Source organism: Pollachius pollachius (assembly GCF_949987615.1).
Source record: "Pollachius pollachius genome assembly, chromosome: 18".
NCBI lineage: Eukaryota > Metazoa > Chordata > Actinopteri > Gadiformes > Gadidae > Pollachius > Pollachius pollachius.
This window is the reverse complement of record NC_136951.1, coordinates 3,680,198-3,702,711: the sequence shown is the minus strand read 5'-3', so window position 1 is coordinate 3,702,711 and position 22,514 is coordinate 3,680,198. Positions and strand designations below refer to the sequence as shown.

At 40.9% G+C, this 22,514-nt stretch overlaps 1 protein-coding gene across 1 annotated transcript; it reads left to right on the top strand.

The window, feature by feature from the left end:
• Window positions 1–4,256: 4,256 nt before the first annotated feature.
• slc31a1 (solute carrier family 31 member 1) lies at window positions 4,257–22,227 on the top strand. The gene is made up of 5 exons (XM_079756084.1): window positions 4,257–4,437; window positions 10,737–10,895; window positions 11,574–11,646; window positions 11,816–11,984; window positions 21,122–22,227. Exons 2-5 carry the CDS (start codon window positions 10,752–10,754, stop codon window positions 21,321–21,323), a joined length of 588 nt encoding a protein of 195 aa, XP_079612210.1. The 5' UTR covers window positions 4,257–4,437; window positions 10,737–10,751; the 3' UTR covers window positions 21,324–22,227.
• The last annotated feature ends 287 nt before the right edge of the window (window positions 22,228–22,514 follow it).

The following is a 22,514-nucleotide window of genomic DNA, read 5'->3' as shown; positions in this document are numbered from 1 at the left end:
TTGCAAATTATGGTGGAAAATAAGTATTTGGTCAATAACAAAAGGTCATCTCAATACTTTGTTACATGCCCTTTGTTGGCAATGACAGAGGTCAAACGTTTTCTGTAAGTCTTTACAAGGTTTTCACACACTGCTGCTGGTATTTTGGCCAATTCCTCCATGCAGATCTCATCTAGAGCAGTGATGTTTTTGGGCCTTCGCTGGGCAACACGGACTTCCAACTCCCTCCAAAGATTTTCTATGGGGTTGAGATCTGGAGACTGGCTAGGCCACTCCAGGACCTTGAAATGCTTCTTACGAAGCCACTCCTTCGTTGCCCGGGCGGTGTGTTTGGGGTCATTGTCATGCTGAAAGACCCAGCCACGTTTCATCTTCAGTGCCCTTGCTGATGGGGGGGTTTTCACTCAAAATCTCACGATACATGGCCCCATTCATTCTTTCCGTCACACGGATCAGATGTCCTGGTCCCTTGGCAGAAAAACAGGCCCAAAGCATGATGTTTCCACCCCCATGCTTCACTGTAGGTATGGTGTTCTTTGGATGCAACTCAGCATTCTTTCTCCTCCAAACACGACGAGTTGAGTTTTTACCAAAAAGTTATATTTTGGTTTTATCTGACCATATGACATTCTCCCAATCCTGTTCTGGATCATCCAAATGCTCTCTAGCAAACTTCAAACGGGCCCGGACATGCACTGGCTTTAGCAGGGGGACACGTCTGGCACTGCAGGATTTGAGTCCCTGGCGGCGTAGTGTGTTAGTGATAGTAGCCTTTGTTACTTTGGTCCCAGCTCTCTGGAGGTCATTCACTAGGTCCCCCCGTGTGGTTCTGGGATTTTTGTTCACCGTTCTTGTGATCATTTTGACCCCACAGGGTGAGATCTTGCGTGGAGCCCCAGATCGAGGGAGATTATCAGTGGTCTTGTATGTATTCCATTTCCTAATAATTGCTCCCACAGTTGATTTCTTCACACCAAGCTGCTTACCTATTGCAGATTCAGAGTTCCCAGCCTGGTGCAGGTCTACAATTGTGTTTCTGGTGTCCTTTGACAGCTCTTTGGTCTTGGCCAAAGTGGAGTTTGGAGTGTGACTGTTTGAGGTTGTGGACAGGTGTCTTTTATACTGATAAGGAGTTCAAACAGGTGCCATTAATACAGGTAAACAGCCTCTTAAAGAAGAAGAAGTTACAGGTCTGTGACAGCCAGAAATCTTGCTGGTTTGTAGGTGACCAAATACTTATTTTCCACCATAATTTGCAAATAAATTCTTAAAAAATCAGACAATGTGATTTTCTGGATTTTTTTTTTTTCATTTTGTCTCTCATAGCTGAGGTTTACCTATGATGAAAATTACAGGCCTCTCTCGTCTTTTTAAGTGGGAGAACTTGCACAATTGGTGGCTGACTAAATACTTTTTTGCCCCACTGTATGTATGTATATATATATTTTATTATTCTTTGGTCAAAACTACATGGTTTCCGAACGGTGTCAGCATTATTGGATCCCATGTGCTAGCAACAAAGACTATAAAAAGGGCCTATTTTGCTTAGAAGATTCATCTGTAGATAGTGCTCAGCGAAAAACATCCAGACAGATCAAGGAATTCACACTGTTGGAACACAGAGGGCTGGGAACATGAGCTCAATATGTCTTGTTGAATGAAGGAATCACAAAAGTGACCATCAATCAAACAAAGATTTAATTTCCAAGGTCAAAAAGCAATGGTTGGATGACGAGTGTCTACAGACAGACGTGTGTTGGTGAGCTGATCATGAATGTCAGACCCATAACAAGAGTTTCAGGAGATGCTGATGACTTGGAAGCCCTCGATCCAAATCATCTGCTTCAGGTCCAGGGGACGCCAGTTATGCCACCACGACTTTTTTGCATAGAGGATCTTTAAAAAGCATGTATTGATTAATAAACAGTTCATTTGGTTTTCATTATGTTCTCATCCCCCTCCCTGCCAGAGTGCCCTCTCTGACCCCCACTGTTGACCACACTCTCAATGTTATTGAGGTGTTGATCAGAAGCTCTTTGGGGGATTACATTAGTATTAAATGGCCTTTTTATCAGTAGAACAATAGATCCTCAACAAACCAACCAGTCCGGTGCCATTCTCACCAATAGATACCAAAATACCTGCCACTCCTGCAGGAGAAAGGTAAATGGTCCCGACAGTCCTTAAAGTAGCTATCAGTAAAGTATGCTTGCTAATGGAGGCAACTGAAGAGTAGCTGATCAAAGCCCCTTTGAATTGAAGATGCTGGACTGTTGATTTGATTGGCCTTGATAGTGGGCTTCCCCCGCCTGAAAGACTGGAGCTATCACAGGAAAGGACCTACAGGTGAGGTGGAACCAAGGGCGTAGATTTGCCTGGGGACATAAAGACGTGTCCTCACCAATGTCAAATGACACTGAAATATCCTCACCAATATTCAGGTTGAAACGCGCCTCGTCCAGTACACAAAGGGTTTAATTCCCACTTCGGTACCGCCTCCCAACATACGTCTTCCTTTTTACACTGCCAAGCCGGTTCGGTCGCGGCTTCTCAAGGAAAGTTCCTCTGCGTCTTTCTCGTATATCGCACCATCTCTCCCCATATTCGTTTAATGCGCCTGCATCACCTTCTCTCCCATGATGGTCAGCAGCTCGCGGTTTTCACTGACTTATCTTATCACTGGTTATCACTTGCTTGCAGTGGCGGTGGGTCAATAGAGGGCGCTAGGGCGCCGCCCCTCCGTGAATTATTCAATTGAATATATCTGCCAACTATTAATAAACTATTATCAATACGAAATAAATCATCAAAAATACATAGCGTTTATCCTCGTTTAATTGTGTGACATACTTATCACTGCCAGCAACCATTTAAATGCGTCTAAACGTCAATGATTTGGGCTACACTAGTTATTGGTCATTCGAAATAAAGCCCTCCTCCAAGTCAGGGGCGCCGGCCACGTTGAAGTCAATGTAAGCTCGCTAACTTTTTGCTGTCTATCAAGCAGAGAGAGCTTTTCATTGGCGCAAGAAAATTCGCTCCTCGGGTCGCACCAGTGTGCGCCCCAGACCAATGGTATCGCGTTTCTTTTTTGTTATCACCACATGATTGGACAATTCAGCGAATCAATCAAATAGGCTACCTCCCTCAGCAGCATTCGCGCACCACAACTACTTGTAGAGAAGTGATAGGTTGCTAACTAGCAGAGAGTTGTAAGCACTTTCCACCCTTTTCAGTGGAGGAAGTGGACTCCCCAAGCAATGTTATTCTTAAAAGTAGCAAGTAGGTTACATATTAATTTAGTCTTACGTCCTTTAGCATATAAACAAAATGAAGCAACTGTCCCATATTTCAAACTGCATTTGAAGTAGACATTGAAACTCACAAAAAATGGACGCTATAGGGCAGTGATCATGATTGGTCTCAATATCAGAATAACAACAATGGGTTAAATAGCAATGGCTGGTGGAATGGCCATGAAGTAGGTCTGTATATGCCGTGTAAGCTTTTCCAGGCCCTGAAAGTCAGGATGTAGGCTATGAATCTGAATGAATAGTAGGTAAATAGGTAGTGGCCATCCCCAAAGATGCACCAGAATACAGGAAATCAAAACTATTAAATTCCATTTTTTTATGGGGGGGGGGGGAACCCCAGACCCCCTGTCTATTACTGTGCCCCACCAACATTTTTGATCACCAGCCACCACTGGTTGCTTGCATAATTTTGCATTACACCAATCACACTATGACGAAGGCTGTATTGACATAATTTGAAGGTAGTTTCATTCATGAAATCAACAGCTTATGCACAGCTCTCCAAGAAGCCCAATGAAGAACACAACTGTCGTGGAAATATTAATCATAACTATAATATACAATTACATACAAATTATATTATCCTTGTCTATATAATTACTAGTAAATTTAAAATAAATCACAAACTTAGAATCTTCTTGGACCTCTCTCTGACTGAGAGCAGTTAAGAAAGTAATTTGCATTGCCACTGTAGCCATGAAGTCTGATAAGCCATGCCAATCGACTGGCTTTGTTGAGTAGATAGGGGCTGAAGACCTTATAATAATAATAAAGATATGTTGGACTGACACACTATAGGGCTCTTGTAATATATATTGTATGATATATAATGTATATATTTCTGAACGGCGACGTGGCGTCCTCCAGGGCCAGAGACGTCATGGGCGGGGCTTCTGTGGTCATACGCGCTGATTGGCCAGGACCGCCTTGCGTGCAGCCTGAGTGCTGGCGTCACAAGACCCCTTCTAGTCCGCTACTTATACAACAGAAAGATATCTGCTAATAAAGTTATTACATTTAACATTACAAAGTTATCATTCAAGGAGCAATCTAAACCAGCCGTGACAAATTGCCTCATTCTTCTCTCATCGCCAAACTCTTGATTCACGGGTTTTATTTCCAGGTAAGCGTCTTGCTTCCTTCTAGCTGTTAGCCTAGCCTAGCCGCGGAGCGCTGACCTCCGATCTACTGGCTGTAGCTTACCTTAGCCACATAAGCGTACCATAACCTAGCCTTATCTTATCTTAATCTGCAAATCGGATGGCCTTTTTGTGGCTAGTAAGCAGGGCTAGCTCCACATCTAAGTTCAAAGTGCGTGTGTGTGTGTGTGTGTATGTCACACTAACCTTACTATCAAGATCAACATATTTCATTTTCACTACTAAATCCAGAATGTAGGATCTCCACCCATAGTAACCTGCTTTGCACCAGGACCTCCATCCATAGTAACCTGCTATACACCAGGACCTCCACCCATAGTAACCTGCTCTACACCAGGACCTCCACCCATAGTAACCTGCTATACACCAGGACCTCCACCCATAGTAACCTGCTATACACCACCACCTCCACCCATAGTAACCATGATACCTACTAAACAATAAAACTATAAATGCTGACTTTTGAAAGTCTTTGTGGATCACAGCAACACACTACAATGTCAGAACGGAGCAGGACCTAGCCTAGTTAACAAGGTGTATGTAACTATGTATTACGTGTAAAACATTCTGTTGTTGTATAATCCCCCCCACACAGACACACAGTCACACGTTGATTCCAAACTTCAAAGAACAGATTTGTTCCCATAAGCTCCTCCCTCCCCCCCGCCCTTTATCTCTCACTCTCTCTTCATACCTCTCTCACCTCTGGACAGTCTCTCTTGGTTCTCTGATCAGGGTAAGAACATATGCTCGTCCTTCTTAAAATCTCTGTCAGGACTTTGACTTTAAATAGAGATATGGTCCAAACCTCTTGTCTCTATTAAGAAATACACATTTTAAAATCATGCAGGATTTATATATTATGTTGAGTGTGTTTGTCTATATATATATATGGTGGTGTAAATATATATATATATATATATATATATATATATATATATATATACACACCACCGTTCAAAAGTTTGGGGTCACTTAGAAATGTCATTATCTTTTCTTTTTTTTAACATTGAATTAATCAGAAATACAGTCTAGAAATTGTTAATATGGTAAATGACTATTCTAGCTGGAAACTGCAGATTTTTTATGGAATATCTACATAGGTGTACAGAGGCCCATTTCAGCAACCAGCAACTTCTAATGGTACATTGTTTAGCTAATCGTGTTCAAAGGCTAATTGATGATTAGAAGACCCTTGTGCAATTATGTTAGAACAGCTGAAAACTGTTGAATAAAGTTTATTAAGTTTACATGAAATTGTCTGGGTGACCCCAAACTTTTGAATGGGTGTGTGTGCATATATATAGATTGTTACTTCAACAATATGTTTATAGTGCGCGTGTGTGTAATATATATGTAAAGTTGCATATGTATGTATATATTTGGTAGGATCATAGTTTACTCTTGTAAAAGGCATGAAGCTCCTCAACTCTCTCCCCCTCTCATCCTTCTCATCTCATCCTCCTCTCCTCTCTTCACCTCTCGTCCTCCTCATCTCATCCTCCTCTCCTCTCCTTTTGTTGGTCAGAAGAGACGAGCTGACCTTATTTCTAATCGAGTTCTGGCCAATCTAATGCCAGCTGACCTTCCCTTGGTGAGACCAGAACGGATTATATGCTGCCTGCCATTGGCCAACAGTGGCAGGAAGTGATTTCATGGACCCCGAGGGCCGTTTTGGAAGCGCTAAAATAGATTAAGGGTACTAAAATACTATTAGTGCACTTTAAATGGAAACCAAAATGTAAAGGTTGTGTCTGGCTTTTATAGTGTTACCATAGCCACCAGAGAATAATATAATGTCTGGTTTGTATCAAAACTAGAACATTATTCAACCATTCATATAGCTTGTGGATATTATCTTATCTTATAGTTCAAAGCTCATTCCTGTGTCGCTAACTGTTAAAAAACGTTTCATAGGATACATTATAGGCGTGTAATCACTTTTATTTTATATAATAACAGTGTGTTACAGGTGTATGTTCACAACTTCACTTGTAGTTTAATATAATATGGTACAGCTGTATTCACTGTTAGTTTAATATCATAACAATAATAAAGTGTTTTCCCTAGACTTGTTTTCAGGCCTTGTGATACAGAATCCAGAATAACAATAAACCGACGAGGCATGCTGGATGGCATATTGTTGTGGTCTGCTTGGGTCAGATAATGCAGCAGCTGCTCTGCAATTTATATTTTATTTCAAATTATTGTTCACTTGGTATATAAAGACTTAAACAAAGTCATCACAAGGAGAGGATGACTTGAATAAAGTGCATTTATTTAGGGCTGCAACAACGAATCGATAAAATTGATAAAAATTGATTACTAAAAGCGTTGGCAACGAATTTGCTCATCGATTCGTTGAGTCGCGCGATTAATACGTAGGGTTGGGCATCGAGCATCGATTGGAACCGGGACTAACATTCCGGTTCTCCCGGAATCGTTCAAATTTTAAAAATTCGATTCCTAGTTTCGATGCCCAGTCCGCCGACCGGTAGAAGAAGCCGCCGAAAACTAACGAAGAAGAAGCTTCCGGAGAAGCCGCGAAACTGTTTATGCTCGCGTAAACATGGAAACTGCGGTGGCGCTCGAAAGTGTGGCTTAACTTTGATAAAATAAATGACAAGTCGGCTCGGTGCAACACTTGCAAAACGATTATATTGTGCAAAGGAGGGTGTACAACCAACATGATTAAACATCTCCGGGGTCACGATGTAGAGATAACGGCGTGCCCCGTCTTTGACGCGCTGCGCCGGCCTTCCTCCGTTGCTTCATCCTCCGGATCCGACTCTCTCGCTCCTCTTTGTTTGTTCGATATTCTGCACCAGGTTAGCCCATGAGTGGGAGCTCAGTTACACCTGCAGGATGTCTAAATGTGAAGTTTTCAAAAATGAATTAAACTATCTTGTTTAAAGTATACCTCTGAAAAGAAAATTCATAACATTTATATTCATTTCATAGATTTGATATTTATATACTAGTTGAAAACAGCCCTGTGAGAAATTCAAAATTAAGTTCATAAAAAGTAAAAATTTCATAGAATTAAAATTCATGGAGAAGTTCAGACTATTTCATCCAGAAAGACCTCTGGTTACCTAGCTCATCTAAAACATGTAAACTTTTTTGACCCTGCCTCTTAAGAGAATCGGAATCGAGAATCGTTAGGAACCGGAATCGAAACGAGGAATCGGAACCGGAATCATTCAAATTCAAACGATGCCCAACCCTATTAATACGTCTCTCTTAGGCGCGGCACTGTTTATAGCCAGCCGCCTACAGGTTGGTTCACGCCCACAGCGAGCTTTAGTGTGAGCGACCACAGCTTGTATTTTGGTCATATCTTAACACTGGACTGTAGGCCTATATAAAAGTGTTGTACCTTCACTGTCTTTGGGTTAAAAAAAACTCCTTCAACTCAGTATCCGTCTAGTCCAACCGAAAACTCTGTCAGCTGCTGCAGACCGTGTGTCGACGGGCCCGGTGTCGACGGAGTCGGCACCGCGTGCCTCAACAGTCATTCAAAGCAGCGGTAGTAATCACACAACCGGGCGGTGTAGAAAGTCCCGTCAGTTAAAAATAGTAATCCAGTTTTTAAGTCCATGTTAAAATTGGCAGGATATAGAGCTAGTTAGCTTAAAAAAAATGTCGCAAACAGTGTAAAATGCGATGTTTTCAGGTCGGCTCAGTAATATGATTGATGTGTTCAAATGCAACAAAAAAAAAACAGAAATTTGAGATTTTGGCGAAAACCTGTTTTCCCATCAATATAAAATAGATAGTAAAGATGGAATTAGGACCTGTTTAACGTCCTATCTTGAACTATGATGATCTTATCAGCAATTAAAGCAATAATACAAGTTATATTTCAAGGAGTCTCGAAAATGGTATCAATATCAATAAAAATTAACGATCTCCTGTCATCTGAGAGAAATGAAGATGATTTAATTTAATTTTAACCGTTAGTATTTACCGGTTAAAGATCTTATCGGTTGCCCGGTTAACCATGGACATCCCTTATATATTGTTTATATATATAAATGTATATCATACATTGTATGTTTTTTTTGTGTTATCCCAGCTATGTTTTTTTATTTTTTTATTCATTTTATATTACTTTTAATAGTTCCGGGACGTTGGAGCAATAACCTGGTGTTTTTACACTTCAGTTTGACCGTTTCTATAAATTTAGACGTAAAGAAGCGTTGAATAAATTAAGTGTAACACTGTCTCCTGTGATATGCTCTGCAAGTATCAATACTACGTATCCATTATTGTATTGTATTTGTTTATAGAATAAATAGTCTTAACTGATTTTACTGCGTGTCTGGATTGTTTATGAAGATGCTGTAATCGGCCTCGTTGGTGTGCAGGCTACGTAGAGATGCTTATGTTTGGAACTTACTTTGCTTCCTGTGATGTGCAAGAACGGGGGCAGAGGATTGTTGACTTGGATCAAATCCTTTTTCAGGTACAATCTATGGACCAATACCAATATGAGAAGGGGAATTTGTGCACAAAAAAATCAAGTGGAAAAAAGGGTGTGGTTTAAAACAACACTACATGGACATGTACATTTTAAAGGAGTAAATGGCACTATATTTTTAGACGGCAAATACTTTAATTTACGCTGTAAACCCCCTTTCTTGACTTAAAGTGGATTTTGAAAAGGACTCACTCTACAGCTAAATCTATCCTGACGGACATTATGGGTCCTAACGGTAAAAATGTTCAGCATGCAAAATAAGGCATGTAAACCAAGTTTCCGAAATTGTCATTTATTAGGGTGCACATGCCGATCGTTGAACTGAAACCAGTTATAGTGCCCTCTATTGAAATTTTGGCACCAAACCTTTGACAAGTCCATCGTGGAGATATGGGCGTTACCAATCTGGAATAACACCCAACCGCGACAATAATAATAGGTATCCACACTCTGTGAATACCTAATAAAAAGAATCCCTTCAATAACAATAGGTATCCTACAAATACTCTGTGAATACCTAATAAAAATAATCCCTTCAATAACAACAGGTATCCCACAGATACTCTGTGAATACCTAATTAAAATAATCCCTACAATAACAATAGGTATTCACACTCTGTGAATGACAAGATAAAAAGATGAAGATACAGACTAACAATTGTGTTGATATGCAACCACCTAATAAAACGTTACGGGTGTGTTCACAGCCAGTTTAATAGAATAATTATAATTAGTACTGCAAGCAAGAAAGGAATTCACAACCAAAACGCACCACCAACCTCAGCGACTGGCCTTTTTCAGCAATTTGTGCTTATTTCAATCACGGGCTGTGTGATTATACTCCCTAAACAATTAGAGGTGAATCCGAGACACTAAGAGAATTTATTGTAATTTAAGTGATTGAGTGCGCTATTGACACAGAAGTTGTGTGGGAGATGTCCTCTTTGTGCTACACAACTTTCAAGGCCCTGGGACCTTCTGAGGTGGACTTGTGATGGTTGGAATAATGTTCGCTCATGACAATATTTGGATATCTGCATACCTGAGAATTTCTTCAATTTATAATCTGTCATGTCCATAGAGCATGTATACCAGATTGTTTCTTTAGGACTGATGGTTATTTAGAATAACATGTTATTTTTTGAAGTTTTTCCAAAACTTAAAAAAAAATTAGACATTATATATATATATATGTATTGCAGGTTTCAGAAATCTCCCTCCATTTGTCCGGTAGCAAACTTTTTGGAGCCCTGCTCACTTGGGATATTTTCCGTCTACACATACTTTTACTTTTGCGCCATCGGGCTGAGCCATAGGCGTTAAGAATCCCATACATTTGTAATGCCTAAACCCTACAAAAACAACAGGTACGTATCCACACATCCTCTGTGAATACTGCCTTGTGAGTGGGTTATTGTTAACAATGGGTGTGTTATGAATGGATGAGGAGTGTGTTATTAGTGGATGAGGAGTGTCATATATGGATGAGTATATGAGGATTTTCATGAGTAGTCAAGGTGTTTGTTATGAGTGGATAAGGAGTGTATTACAATTAGGGCATTTAGCAGACGCTTTATCCAAAGAGACTTACATCGGTTAATACACACATTGACACACCGACGGCAGAGTCAACCGTCAGGAGCAGTTAGGGTTAAGTGTCTGGCTCAGGAACACATCAACACGAACTAGCAACCTTTCGGTTACAAGACAACTGCTCTACCTCCTGAGCTAAGCCGACCCATGACTTGATGAATACTGGTGGTGTGTCTTTCTCTCTAGCCCCTCCCTCATGCAATGGACCACGCACACCACAGCGGAATGAACCACAGCAGCATGGCGATGGACCACAGCGCCATGGACCACAGCGCCATGGACCACAGCGCCATGGACCACAGCGCCATGGACCACAGCACCGGGAAGATGGGTCACCATATGATGGTGAAATAACATAGTTGATTAGGTTCATTATTATGTTATCGAATCATAGTGATGTAAATGTTGAACCGTATTGCTGGTTGGCTAGGTGATCCATGGACTGACTGGTTAACTAGGTTATGTATTTATGACCGTTTCCCTAGGTGATGATTAAGGTGCGTTCACACCAAATATGAAGGCAAAGCAGGAATCCATACAAACAGTCGCCTCTACTCGGGTCAATGCAAAGACGCGAGGCCAGATTTGTCTATCGGTTGATTCACATATACACAGACTGCTAGCTAGCAGTTTGAGATAAAAATTGAAGCGCGCTATACGAAGCTCGGTTATAATATATATATATCAGTAATTGCACAGTCCTGCAACTTCTAATGCCTTCACTTTTAAGATTTTATGTAGTTCCTCAAAATGTTTGTCGGGTTCTTATGAGTACTGCGGTGTAATTATCTGAAATGTGTCATTTTAATCAGAGAAATGCGCTTTCAACAACTACTGCTCGCTCATACACGAGGGCCACCGATAACTTAATCTACAACTGAATCCCAGGAGAAACACTGCTGTACCACATTAGGAACAAGCCCCCGGACGCCATGTCCGAGGACGGCTCGCATTCAGTCAATGGAGCGCCTAGTCAATGGAGCGCAACTTTCTTGTATTGACTGACTGGTTATGTTTGCCTAGGCGATGACCTTCAACTTTGAATACACCAACGTGGAGCTCCTCTTCTCCGGATTGGTCATCAACTCAGCAGGAGGTCATTCTCAATGCACCTTTAATAATCCTATTATGAACCACAATAGCCAGTCAACTTAGAATAAAGAAGGTTGTTATTGTGGCCCCTTATTCGTTGTTATTTGTAGTTAGTAATCACATTTCTGTTACATCTCTCCCACTTGTTGTTCTTTACCCTCTCCTCCAATCAGCGATGGCGGGGGCCTGCGTGGTTGTGTTCTTATTGGCTCTGCTGTACGAGGGGCTGAAGATCGGTCGCGAGGCGTTGCTGCGGCGCAGTCAGGTCAACGTCCGCTACAACTCCATGCCGGTCCCTGGAGGGGAGGGGACGGTGCTGGTGGAGACCCACAAGACTGTCGGGTAAGATGGAACACACTATGGCTAGGTCACCACAATCCAGTATTACATTATTTGTTCACAAGGGTCCAACACCCTTCTGTACATTTGGGCCGTTGGAAAATGTCCCATTCAACTAAACACAAATTAACGGATGGTCACGGAAATGGAGTGGGTTCTGTAGCTCCATTATTAAATATGCACAGAAAAAAACGATATAACAAGCATACATGCATGTGTGGTGTATGCAATATATGCATACACCACAAACAAACAAACCGCACCAGTACGCTAATTAGTCTCTGTCGGGGAGCGAGTCTGATGTCAGACTTTATCCAACAGCGCATTTTGTAAGTTACCTAGTTAGTGATTGGTGAGTGTCAGCCTATTATTTTGGTATATAGGCTAACTAAGGTCCAAGTCCCGCAATAGTTCCACCTGGGCAAACTTCCAGAAAAGAAAGGACAATTTAAACAGGTCTGGGGCGTCTGCAGAGCCGGCTCACGGTATGGGGGCCCGGCTCCGGTCAGAGATCAGAGGCTAGCTTCGGTTGTGAAACGTCTGTTGAAGGGGAGAGGTTCTAAGGGGAAAAAGACACCATCTTGGCTCAGAGTTCTAACCGCACACCTCTAAGTCCGGGAGGGTGTGCAGTAGCGTGTAAACACTGAATCTGAACTGTGGATCTGTTCCTTAGTGGGCTCTGTTGGAGAAAGAGGCACAGACAGGGCAGTTGGGATGCACCTATTTTAACCTGGGTCCTTTAAGTGTAATTCCGGCGAAAATTGAACCCAGGGTTGAACCCAGGGTCCAGATAAATATATAGCTGCGAGCAGCAATGAGAGGTCCAAGCAGAATATGACTCCATTAACTAATTTTGGTGGACAGACATAATTGGTTAGGTGGCTACATGATGACCGTCTCAGTAATTAGTAGTTATCACAATGAAAATACATTGAAGTTGCTTTCTAAGGGCTGGAATAGACTTGCTGTTAACGCATCCGCCTACGTATCAGGGCTGCCATACGTATTCTGCTATCGTGGGGGGGCGGGGACTCTCCAGTCCCTGCTGCAGAGAGAATTCAAATCACCGGCACAATGGCCTGGAGGTCTAACACCGTAATATATACTGTATAAGCTATAACTGCATTTCACATTAATCGCAAATATCCCGCTGCTTCAGGTTTTTCTTTGTAGGCGCGTTGAGAGGAGGCGCGGGCGAATCCGCTGTCAGTGCGTGTGCAGTGTATCAGTGAAGCGCGGGTTTATCCAATAAGTGGTGGTGTACCCGCGCACCATTGGCATGTATGCGCGCTTGTCTCTGTGTGCGTGTGTGAACGAGAATGACGGGAGAAAGAGTGCTATGCGGAGATGAATGAACGGAACAATATTTATATTTCAAAATCGCGAAAAACAACAAAAAAACAGAATCAATTTGTGGCGCTCTGTGTTCATTCTGTGGCGCTGCCCCTCACATTGATCTATGTATGGGAAACACTGGGGTGTCCCCAGGATGATGTCATGAGTCTATGTACCAAGTTGAGCTATGATATGTCAAAGAGTTTACATTTACATTTTACATTTACATTTAGGGCATTTAGCAGACGCTTTTATCCAAAGCGACTTACAATAAGTGCATTTGTTACAATAAGTACATTTGTCATAGGAAGTGAAACAATATATCGCTGTCGGTACAGTAAAGATGTTCATAAGGAATTTGATCGAGTTGCTGGGAAATTGGCTTACTTCCTGTTTGGCGGCTTTGCTTTCCAGTTTGGTTGGCTGTCACAGACAAATAGTTTTGGCATGGGTCTTTGTACCAAGTTTGGTTATGATATGTCAAAGGGCTGCTGGAAAATGGGCTTACTCCCTGTTGGGGAAGTTTGACCATGATATGTTTAAGAGTTGCTGAGAAATGGGCTTACTTCCTGTTTGGCGGCTTTGCCGTCAAGTTTGATTGGCTGTCATGGCCAAACGCTTTTGAAAAAGCTGACGTACGCATTTGATCAGCTTGGTCTGAAGATCAAGTCGGGCAAGTTTCACGAAGATTGGACAGAATTTGTGGCCTGTGGATATGTACTATTGATTTTGACAACTTTCAACTTGGCGGCCAAAATCTGATATTTTGGCCGCCATTATTCATCAGCTATACGAGTTGGTCTGACAGTATCACCAGACATTGGCAATAAGTTTGAAAGATACTCATGTGAAGAGAGAGGAGTTAAAACACATCTTCATTCATTACTGCGCCCCCTAGAGGTCAAAGGTCACCAATTTGATGAGTATCCCCATGATGATGTGATGGGTCTATGTACCAAGTTTGGTTATGATATGTCAAAGGGCTTCTGTGAAATTACTTGCTTACTTCCTGTTCAGCGGCTTCGCCAAATTTGATTGGCTGTCGCGGCCAAACTGTTTTGAATTTGAAAAATTCGGTAGGTCCATGTTTACAGGAAGTCCATACAAGTCGATTACCGAATGCACCGTAGTTCAGTTCAAGGAGGAAAATTCTGTGGAATTTATAATTCCATTGAAATGCAAGTTAGTTCCGGTTGGCTACAGAACAAGATGGCAGGTTGAGCACTTTGCTCCCGCGAGTCAGCGTATTATTAACCCCCGCTAACTTAATTAAAATATAACGAAGTGGTCTCTTTTCACATTATGATGGGGGGAAAGAAAGGCAGAGGTAGAGGGGCGCAAGATACAGCGGAGAATGATTCCCACCGTGCAGAACAAACCGAGGACGACATGCGGGGAGATGAGGGCCAACATGGCGGCGACTCAACACCGGGAGCGGTGCGCACAGGGCGTGAAACTATAAGTAAGCAGATCAGCGAACTCAAGTCTGAACTAAAGGAAGACTTAACAATGTTCAAAGACGAAATTAAACGTGACATGAGAGAAGAGCTCATCGAGTTCAAGCAAGATGTGAACCGGCAGCTAGCTACAAACATGCTAGCCATGCAGGAGCACAACGAGAAAATCGACGAGATGGCTACGCGGATCGACGACACCGAAACGTGGAGCGCGGAGGCTAACGCAGCCCTTCAGCAAACCATACAGGATCAGCAGAAGCTAGAAGACAAGCTGAATGGCATAGTGTCGAGGGCAAGACGAAACAACCTGAGGATCCACGGTGTGCCGGAGGACGCAGAACAAGGCTCGGTGATGGAGTTTGTCGAAAAAATGCTCCGGTCCGAACTCAAGCTGAACGACGATGTGGATTTACAAATACAACGCGCACACAGAGCCCTGGCGCCCAAACCGGGCCCGAACTCGCCTCCGAGGTCTATTATCATCAATTTCCAGCAATACAGCACCAAGGAGATGGTTATCCAAAAAGCAGGGCGACAGAAAATCACAATGGGAATGAAACCGCTGTATTTCGATCAAGACTATACAGCTACCGTTCTACAACAGCGCAAGGCGTTCACCAATATCAAAAAGGCTCTCAAGGAAAAGGGCATTCGTTTCCACACGCCCTTCACGCGGATGCGCATTCACTGGGAGAGCGGTGTGCAGGTGTACGGCAGTGCCTGGGAGGCAGCGCAGGAGCTCTGGCAGCAGGGATACAGCGCCGAGGTGCCACAGAGACCACCCGGTAGGAGTCACCTGTTGGAGCTTCTCCAGCGGGCTACACCGTGGCAGCGAGTGGGATCAAATGCAGATGTAGGCACTGCCAGACGCGCTAAAGAGCGCCTACGGAAATTTCGGCATAGACGCCAGGAAGAACAGTAGTGTTTAAAAAACGGATGGTAAACAAGCGACCCTTAACATAAAGATAAACATTGTATTCATGCGCTGGCTGGCGGGGCAGTGAGAGTTCGGCCCTACCAACGGACTCACACGTCAGTTCAAGTGACTGTTTGTAGCGGACTAATTGGGGAGGGGGTCCTTTCCTTGTGGGAGGTTTATTTCCCCCTCAGCTGAAAACTGGAGAATGCTCTTCAGACTTTGGAAGTCCTTTCACTTTACAGTTATAATGCTTGTTCTAAGCCGTTCTGGGCTTGTTATTGTGTTCCAGTTATCATTGGTTACTAAGTTAAGCCTGTGGAAACATAATGTTATAAGATTGACTCAGTTAAGTTATGATGCAGCCAGATGAGGTAAAGCTAATGTCCTTAAATGTGAACGGTTTGGGAAACCCGATTAAAAGGTCTAAGGTAATGGCAAAATTGAAAAAAGAGAAGGCAGATATTATTTTTATGCAAGAAACCCATCTCTCCCAACAAGAGCATGAGAAATTGAAACGATTTGGTTTTAAAAATACTTTCTATAATTCATTTGTGCAAAGTCATAGAAGAGGGATTGCTATTCTGGTTGCTAATAAATTCAAATTTGAATCTTTTAAAGAAATAAAAGAAAAGGAGGGCAGATATCTCATTGTTAAGGGTAGGATTGAACAGGATATAGTAAACTTAGTAAATGTATATGCACCACCTGATACTAACAAACTGTTTTTCAAATCATTAATGGATGTGATTGCACTGGAAGCTGAGGGTGTCTGTATATGTGGTGATTTTAATGTAGTATTAAATCAACATTTAGACACAACTAGCTTAACGAGAAATAGAAATAAATTATCAAAATTGATTAACACAACCTGGGATGATATCGGGTTTTGTGATGTCTGGAGACATATTAATCCATTTGACACAAACTACACTCACTACTCAGCTCCACATTGTACTTACTCCAGGATAGATTATTTTTTTATGCCAAAAAGTGACTGTTATAGGGTGAAAGAATGTAGAATTGGGGTAGCTGATGTCTCTGACCACAGTGATGTGTACTTGACGGTTCAAATAGAAGGAAGGAAGGAAGAGGAAGACGGGTTGGAGGTTAAATGTAGGTATGTTAAATAACAAAGCAGCTGTAGAACAGATAAAACTGGAAATTAAAGATTATCTGAAGATAAATGACAATGGAGAGGTGGACCCATCTATACTGTGGGACTCATTGAAGGCGGTGATGCGTGGGAATTTGATTGCTTTAACAGCATTAAACAAAAAAAAGAAAATCATGGAATATAATAACCTGGTATTAGATTTATCAAATGTGGAGCAACAACATAAAAAAAACAGACGCAGAACTGCTGGTGCATATAAAACAATTAAGGAAACAGATGAATGATCTATTAGAACAAGAAGTTGAGAAGACGGCCCGATTCTATAAGCAGACCTATTATGAATCAGGTCCTAAAGCAGCCAAATTACTTGCCCGACGCTTGCGTAAACAACAAGTGGATAGTTCCATCCATAAGATACGGGACCCAGAAACAAATCATTTGAAATATCAACCACAGGAAATAGAGGCAATTTTTCTAAATTATTATAAACAATTGTATACAGAGACCTCTAATACCAAAGTGGAAGCCATGCAAATGTTTCTTAATGAACTTGATTTGCCTTGTATTGGCAAAGTACAAAATGATTTCATTATAGCAGATTTTACACTAGAAGAAATAAATAATGCAATTGGCAACTTAAAATCAAGTAAGACTCCAGGTAGTGATGGCTTCCCTGCGGAGTGGTATAAAACCTTTAAAGAAGAACTAGCTCCACTCCTGCTAAAAACATTTAATTGGATTAAAAGACAATGTAAACTTCCGCCATCATGGAATGAGGCAGTCATTACAATACTCCCAAAGGAGGGCAAAGATAGGAAATATAGTAGTAATTATAGGCCTATTTCAATTCTCAATGTAGATTATAAAATGTACACAGCCATTATCGCAAAAAGACTTGAGAATATTCTCCCAGAATTAATAGACGAGGACCAAACAGGATTTGTAAAAAGCCGACAAACACATGACAATATTAGAAGGACTCTACATTTGATAGATAGAATAGAAAGGGAAAATAAAAAGGCAGTAATGCTAAGCCTCGACGCTGAAAAGGCTTTTGATCGGGTCAATTGGCAATTCCTGTATCAAACTTTAGATAGATTTGGCTTCAATGAGCAATCCGTAGATTTAAGAGAACCCTTTATCAACAACCAACAGCAAAAATTAAAATTAATGGGTCATTATCTCCATCATTTATATTACAAAGAGGAGCTAGACAAGGTTGTTGTCTCAGCCCCACATTATTTGCTTTTTATATTGAACCCCTGGCCCAGACAATCCGTCAACATGAACAACTGCAAGGCATCACAATTGGACATAGAGATCATTTAATTAGTTTATTCGCAGACGATATTTTGGTCCATTTAGTGGATCCTGAGAAGTCGTTCCCCATATTGAAGGACATCCTCGAAGAATTTAATTATTATGCTGGTTACAAACTAAATATTACAAAGACACAACTTTTGTCATTTAATTACAAGCCTTCAGAAGAAATAAAACATAGGCATGATTTAAAATGGGATATGGAAGAAATAAAATATTTAGGGGTAATCATTACAAAAAATTTGAACAGATTATACGAGGCAAACTATAATTTGATTAATCAGAATATTAAAAAGGATATTGAACGATGGTCCACCTATCCATTGGATTTTGGCAGTAAGATAAATGTAATTAAGATGAACATGTTGCCTAGATTGCTATACCTGTTTCAAGCTTTGCCAGTAGGGTTCCTAAACACCAGTTCTTTGCCTGGGATAGACTTATTTCTAGGTTTATCTGGGATGGAAAGAAGCCTAGAATAAGATACACAACACTGCAGTTGGCCAAGCATAAAGGAGGAATGGCACTCCCAAATCTCAAAGATTACTTTTATGCAGCTCAGTTCCGTCCCCTTTTTCTGTGGTGTAATGATAACTATTTTGCTAGATGGAAGGAAATTGAGACATATGTTGAGGGTTATCAGATCCAGTCGGTTTTAGGAGAAAAAGAAATCCCCCTATTAGTCAAAAGTCAAATAGATTCAATAACCTCTGGCTCACTGGAGTTTTGGTTTGATTTTGTAAGGCAATTCAAACTAAGGAAAGACCAGAAAGCACTTAGATGGTTAGCCTTTGACACTCAATTTAAACCAGGAGAAAATGATGCCATATTTAAGCAATGGGGAGTAAAAGGTATTAAGGCAGTGTGTACACTGATGGAAAAAAACAAAGAATTACAGACTTTCCAAAAACTAAAAGAAACATTTTCTCTTCATAATCTGGATTTATTTAGGTATACACAATTTAGAGATTATTATAATAAAGAAATGAAGATGGAAATTTCTCACGAAATAAACCCAGTTATAAAGAATATGATCAATGCATATAAACCAAATAGTAAAAGTGTAAAAGTACTCTCCATGTTTTATGACAGTATTATGGAATGTAAGGGCAACTCAACATTGTATCTAAAATTAAGGTGGGAAAAAGAATTAAATGTAGACATTTCATCAGATGTATGGTACGATATGTGTGAAACTCAACATACTTCCACAAGTTCACAACAACTGAGGGTTTTCAACTGGAAAAATTTGGTGCGTTTTTTTATTACACCTAAAATCAGCAGTAAAGCATCTTCAACACCCCAACCATGTTGGAGACAGTGTGGCTGCTTAGAAGCACACCACACGCATATTTTCTGGAGTTGTGAAAAACTGAAGTCATTTTGGAAAGATGTACATTCAATCTTAATTAATGTGCTTGGATATAAGATTCCTTTGTCATGCACTGTCTTGTACTTTGGTCACATTTCACTGGTTACTCTACAGAGGGACAGATACTTGGTAAAAGTACTCCTTACAGCAGCAAGGAAAACCATAACTAGAAGCTGGTATAAACCTGATTCACCTAAACAGCAACAATGGTTTGATGTCATTCAGGAAATAAGGTCAATGGAACGACTGACTTGTGTGATACGTTTGAGGTTAGATTTGTATGCTAAGAGATGGCAGAAGTGGATACTTTACTTAGACGAACTATAAGGACACTGGCTCACAGTCTGTTTGCATTCAAGTGTAAGGCAGCTACTTGAGCTGCGCTTAATCTTTACATAGGTATGTATTTAATCTTTTTATCTACGCCACGTTTTCCCACAGGCTCCGTTTTTGTTTGTTTTTGTTATAATTGTTTGTTCATTATTGTATGTTTGTTTTATCTGCACTGAATTGACATCTGCAAGTTGATCTTAATATGTGTAGTTGAGATGTGATAAAAACTAAAGTATAAAAAAAAAGAAATGCAAGTTAAACTTCAATAATTGTTCTAACTTGTTTATTCCATTTATTCCAAGGTCCTGACAGTATAACAATCAAACATCAAATATCAGAACAACTAATCACTGTGCGCTCCCGCGTAAATGGCTACCATAGATAATATAATAGAGGCGCAAACAAATTTTACTTAAAAAATATTTTGTCTGTAATTAACATATGCAACTCCTTTCATTTCTGTGTCAAAACTCGTTAGATATTGTCACAAACAGCCAAGTATCAAGAGGGGAGATTGTTAAGTTAAATTTGTTGGTGCCTCGATTATATTATTTAAGTGGTTCTCTTTGTTAAGTTGTTAAATAGAATAGATTGTTGGCCAACGTTTATAGCCTGGCCCGGCGAGCTTCAATAATGACTTGAGATTGGGAACATGTATTTGATTATCATTTAAGAAAGATACTCTGAACTACATTGTAGTGTAAGATGACCAGACTAGACCAGATTGTAGGTCAAATAATTTGGACTGGACCAGACTGTAGGGTAAAATAACCTTGACTAGACCAGGGGGCTTCAGTTGGGAGGGTTCAGTTTTGTTTGTGGCCTCTGTCACAAATGGCAGACACAAAGTAACTCATCTAAACTTTTTTTTAAGTTTTATTTAGTTTTGAATTTGAATTTAAGCTCTTCACCTCGGTCAAACATGGGTGTCCTCACAGCTGGCTACAGGCATGCCCGACTTACTATTAATTTACTTTTTAGAATCAAAAAATAATCTAATTATGAACTTTGTTTTATTTATTCATGTCTGCAACGAAGGAATGAATCTGCATAATTATCAAAAATAAAAGCTCCATTTGATAAATATCCTTGACTCCATCATGGAGGTTATCAGATGAATTGACAGCAGGGCCAAACATGTGAATGTAGCTTGAACATGAGTAGATAGCAGCTACACTCAAGACTCTACTTATCAGAGCATCTTTGCTATGATCCTATTCCAATGTTCAGCCAATCACAAAGCCTCTGTTCCCTGTGTCCTTCTCCCTGTTCCCCCCCACCCCGGGGCAGCCAGCGGATGCTAAGTGTGCCTCACCTGGTCCAGACGCTGCTGCACGTGCTCCAGGTCAGCGTGTCCTACCTGCTCATGCTGATCTTCATGACTTACAACGGCTTCCTGTGCATCGCCGTGGCCCTCGGCGCGGGGGCCGGCTACTTCCTGTTCAGCTGGCGCAAAGCGGTGGTCGTCGACATCACGGAGCACTGTCACTAACCCCTGGCTGTCACTAGAAGCTTGCTGTCAATAACAGCTAGCTAGCTGTCACTAGAGGTTTTACTAGCTGCTAAGGCAGTTTTATTTTGTTTAATTTTTTTGTTGATTTTCTTTTTAATCGTCTTTGATTTTCGAATCATAAAAGTAGTTGCCTGTGCATTATCATCACAGCAGCTACAGTGTGTTATAGCTAGCCAGCTAGTTTAAACTACTGTAGGCCTGTTATGGCTAGCAAGCTGAAAGTAGTTTAACTTGTTAGCTGGTTTAGCAAGAATCAACTTCTATGTAGCTGGTAACTGTTATAGTAGGCTAGTTAGCCTGATATGGTTACATTAACAGTTGGCCAATCAAGAGAAGTGGGGACATTGGTTGTCTGTCTGTTTACACCAATCAGCTAGCAAATGTAGCCAGCTAGCATTAGCATGGCAGCTGATGATTTATAGCATTTAGTTTGAAGGGACAATCATGAACTAAACATGTGGAGGCTAGTGGAGCAGTAGTCACCTGCTCTGTTAGCACAGGGTGCTATTGATGAACGATTTGATTAACATTTTACATTTATTTTAAACACACTAACATTAAAATTTACATATATATTGATGTTATAATTGCTGAAGCTTAGCCATGCTAATTGAGCTAGCCGGCGGCGATGTTGGTAATCGAGCTCTGATATCTTATTCAGGCCTACAGATGAGATTTCAGAGCAGGTAAATTATGTTGAATTTAAAGCTGTCGACAGGGTTGAGGAATAACAACAAACCTATATACACCTTAAAATGATTTGCCAATTTTAGCGCCAAATCATGTCAAATTTAGCCAGAAAATGGCAATCTTGTTTTGCCAACACACACCATACCAAACTACTAGCATTTTATATCCCTTAGTCGTAGCAAGTCGTTTTTTTCTTCATATTCTGTTAGGATGCAACACTAATCGCCTTAATATTAAAAATAACGTTTAACAAATGTGCAAATTGTGTCTTAAAGAAAACGTGAAGAAAGTAAACGCAGCAGGGTGTCACACCGTTGTTTAAATATTTCTCTATATATCTATATATATTTAGAGTTGTATTGTTGAAGTGAAGGAGAGGGGTGGCTAATGGTCAAACCAGGAAGTGATTCAGGCAACCAGTAAAACATGATGAAATATAACACATAAATGGTGCGTTTGGTTTGTTTTCTAACTCAACAG

Bases quoted from the DNA above. Each gene is read 5' to 3' on its own strand.
- slc31a1 (XM_079756084.1), top strand. From the start codon at position 10,752: ATGGACCACGCACACCACAGCGGAATGAACCACAGCAGCATGGCGATG. The intron at 11,647-11,815 runs GTCATTCTCAAT...TCCTCCAATCAG, and splicing joins GGTCATCAACTCAGCAGGAG to CGATGGCGGGGGCCTGCGTG. The intron at 11,985-21,121 runs GTAAGATGGAAC...ACCCCGGGGCAG, and splicing joins GAGACCCACAAGACTGTCGG to CCAGCGGATGCTAAGTGTGC.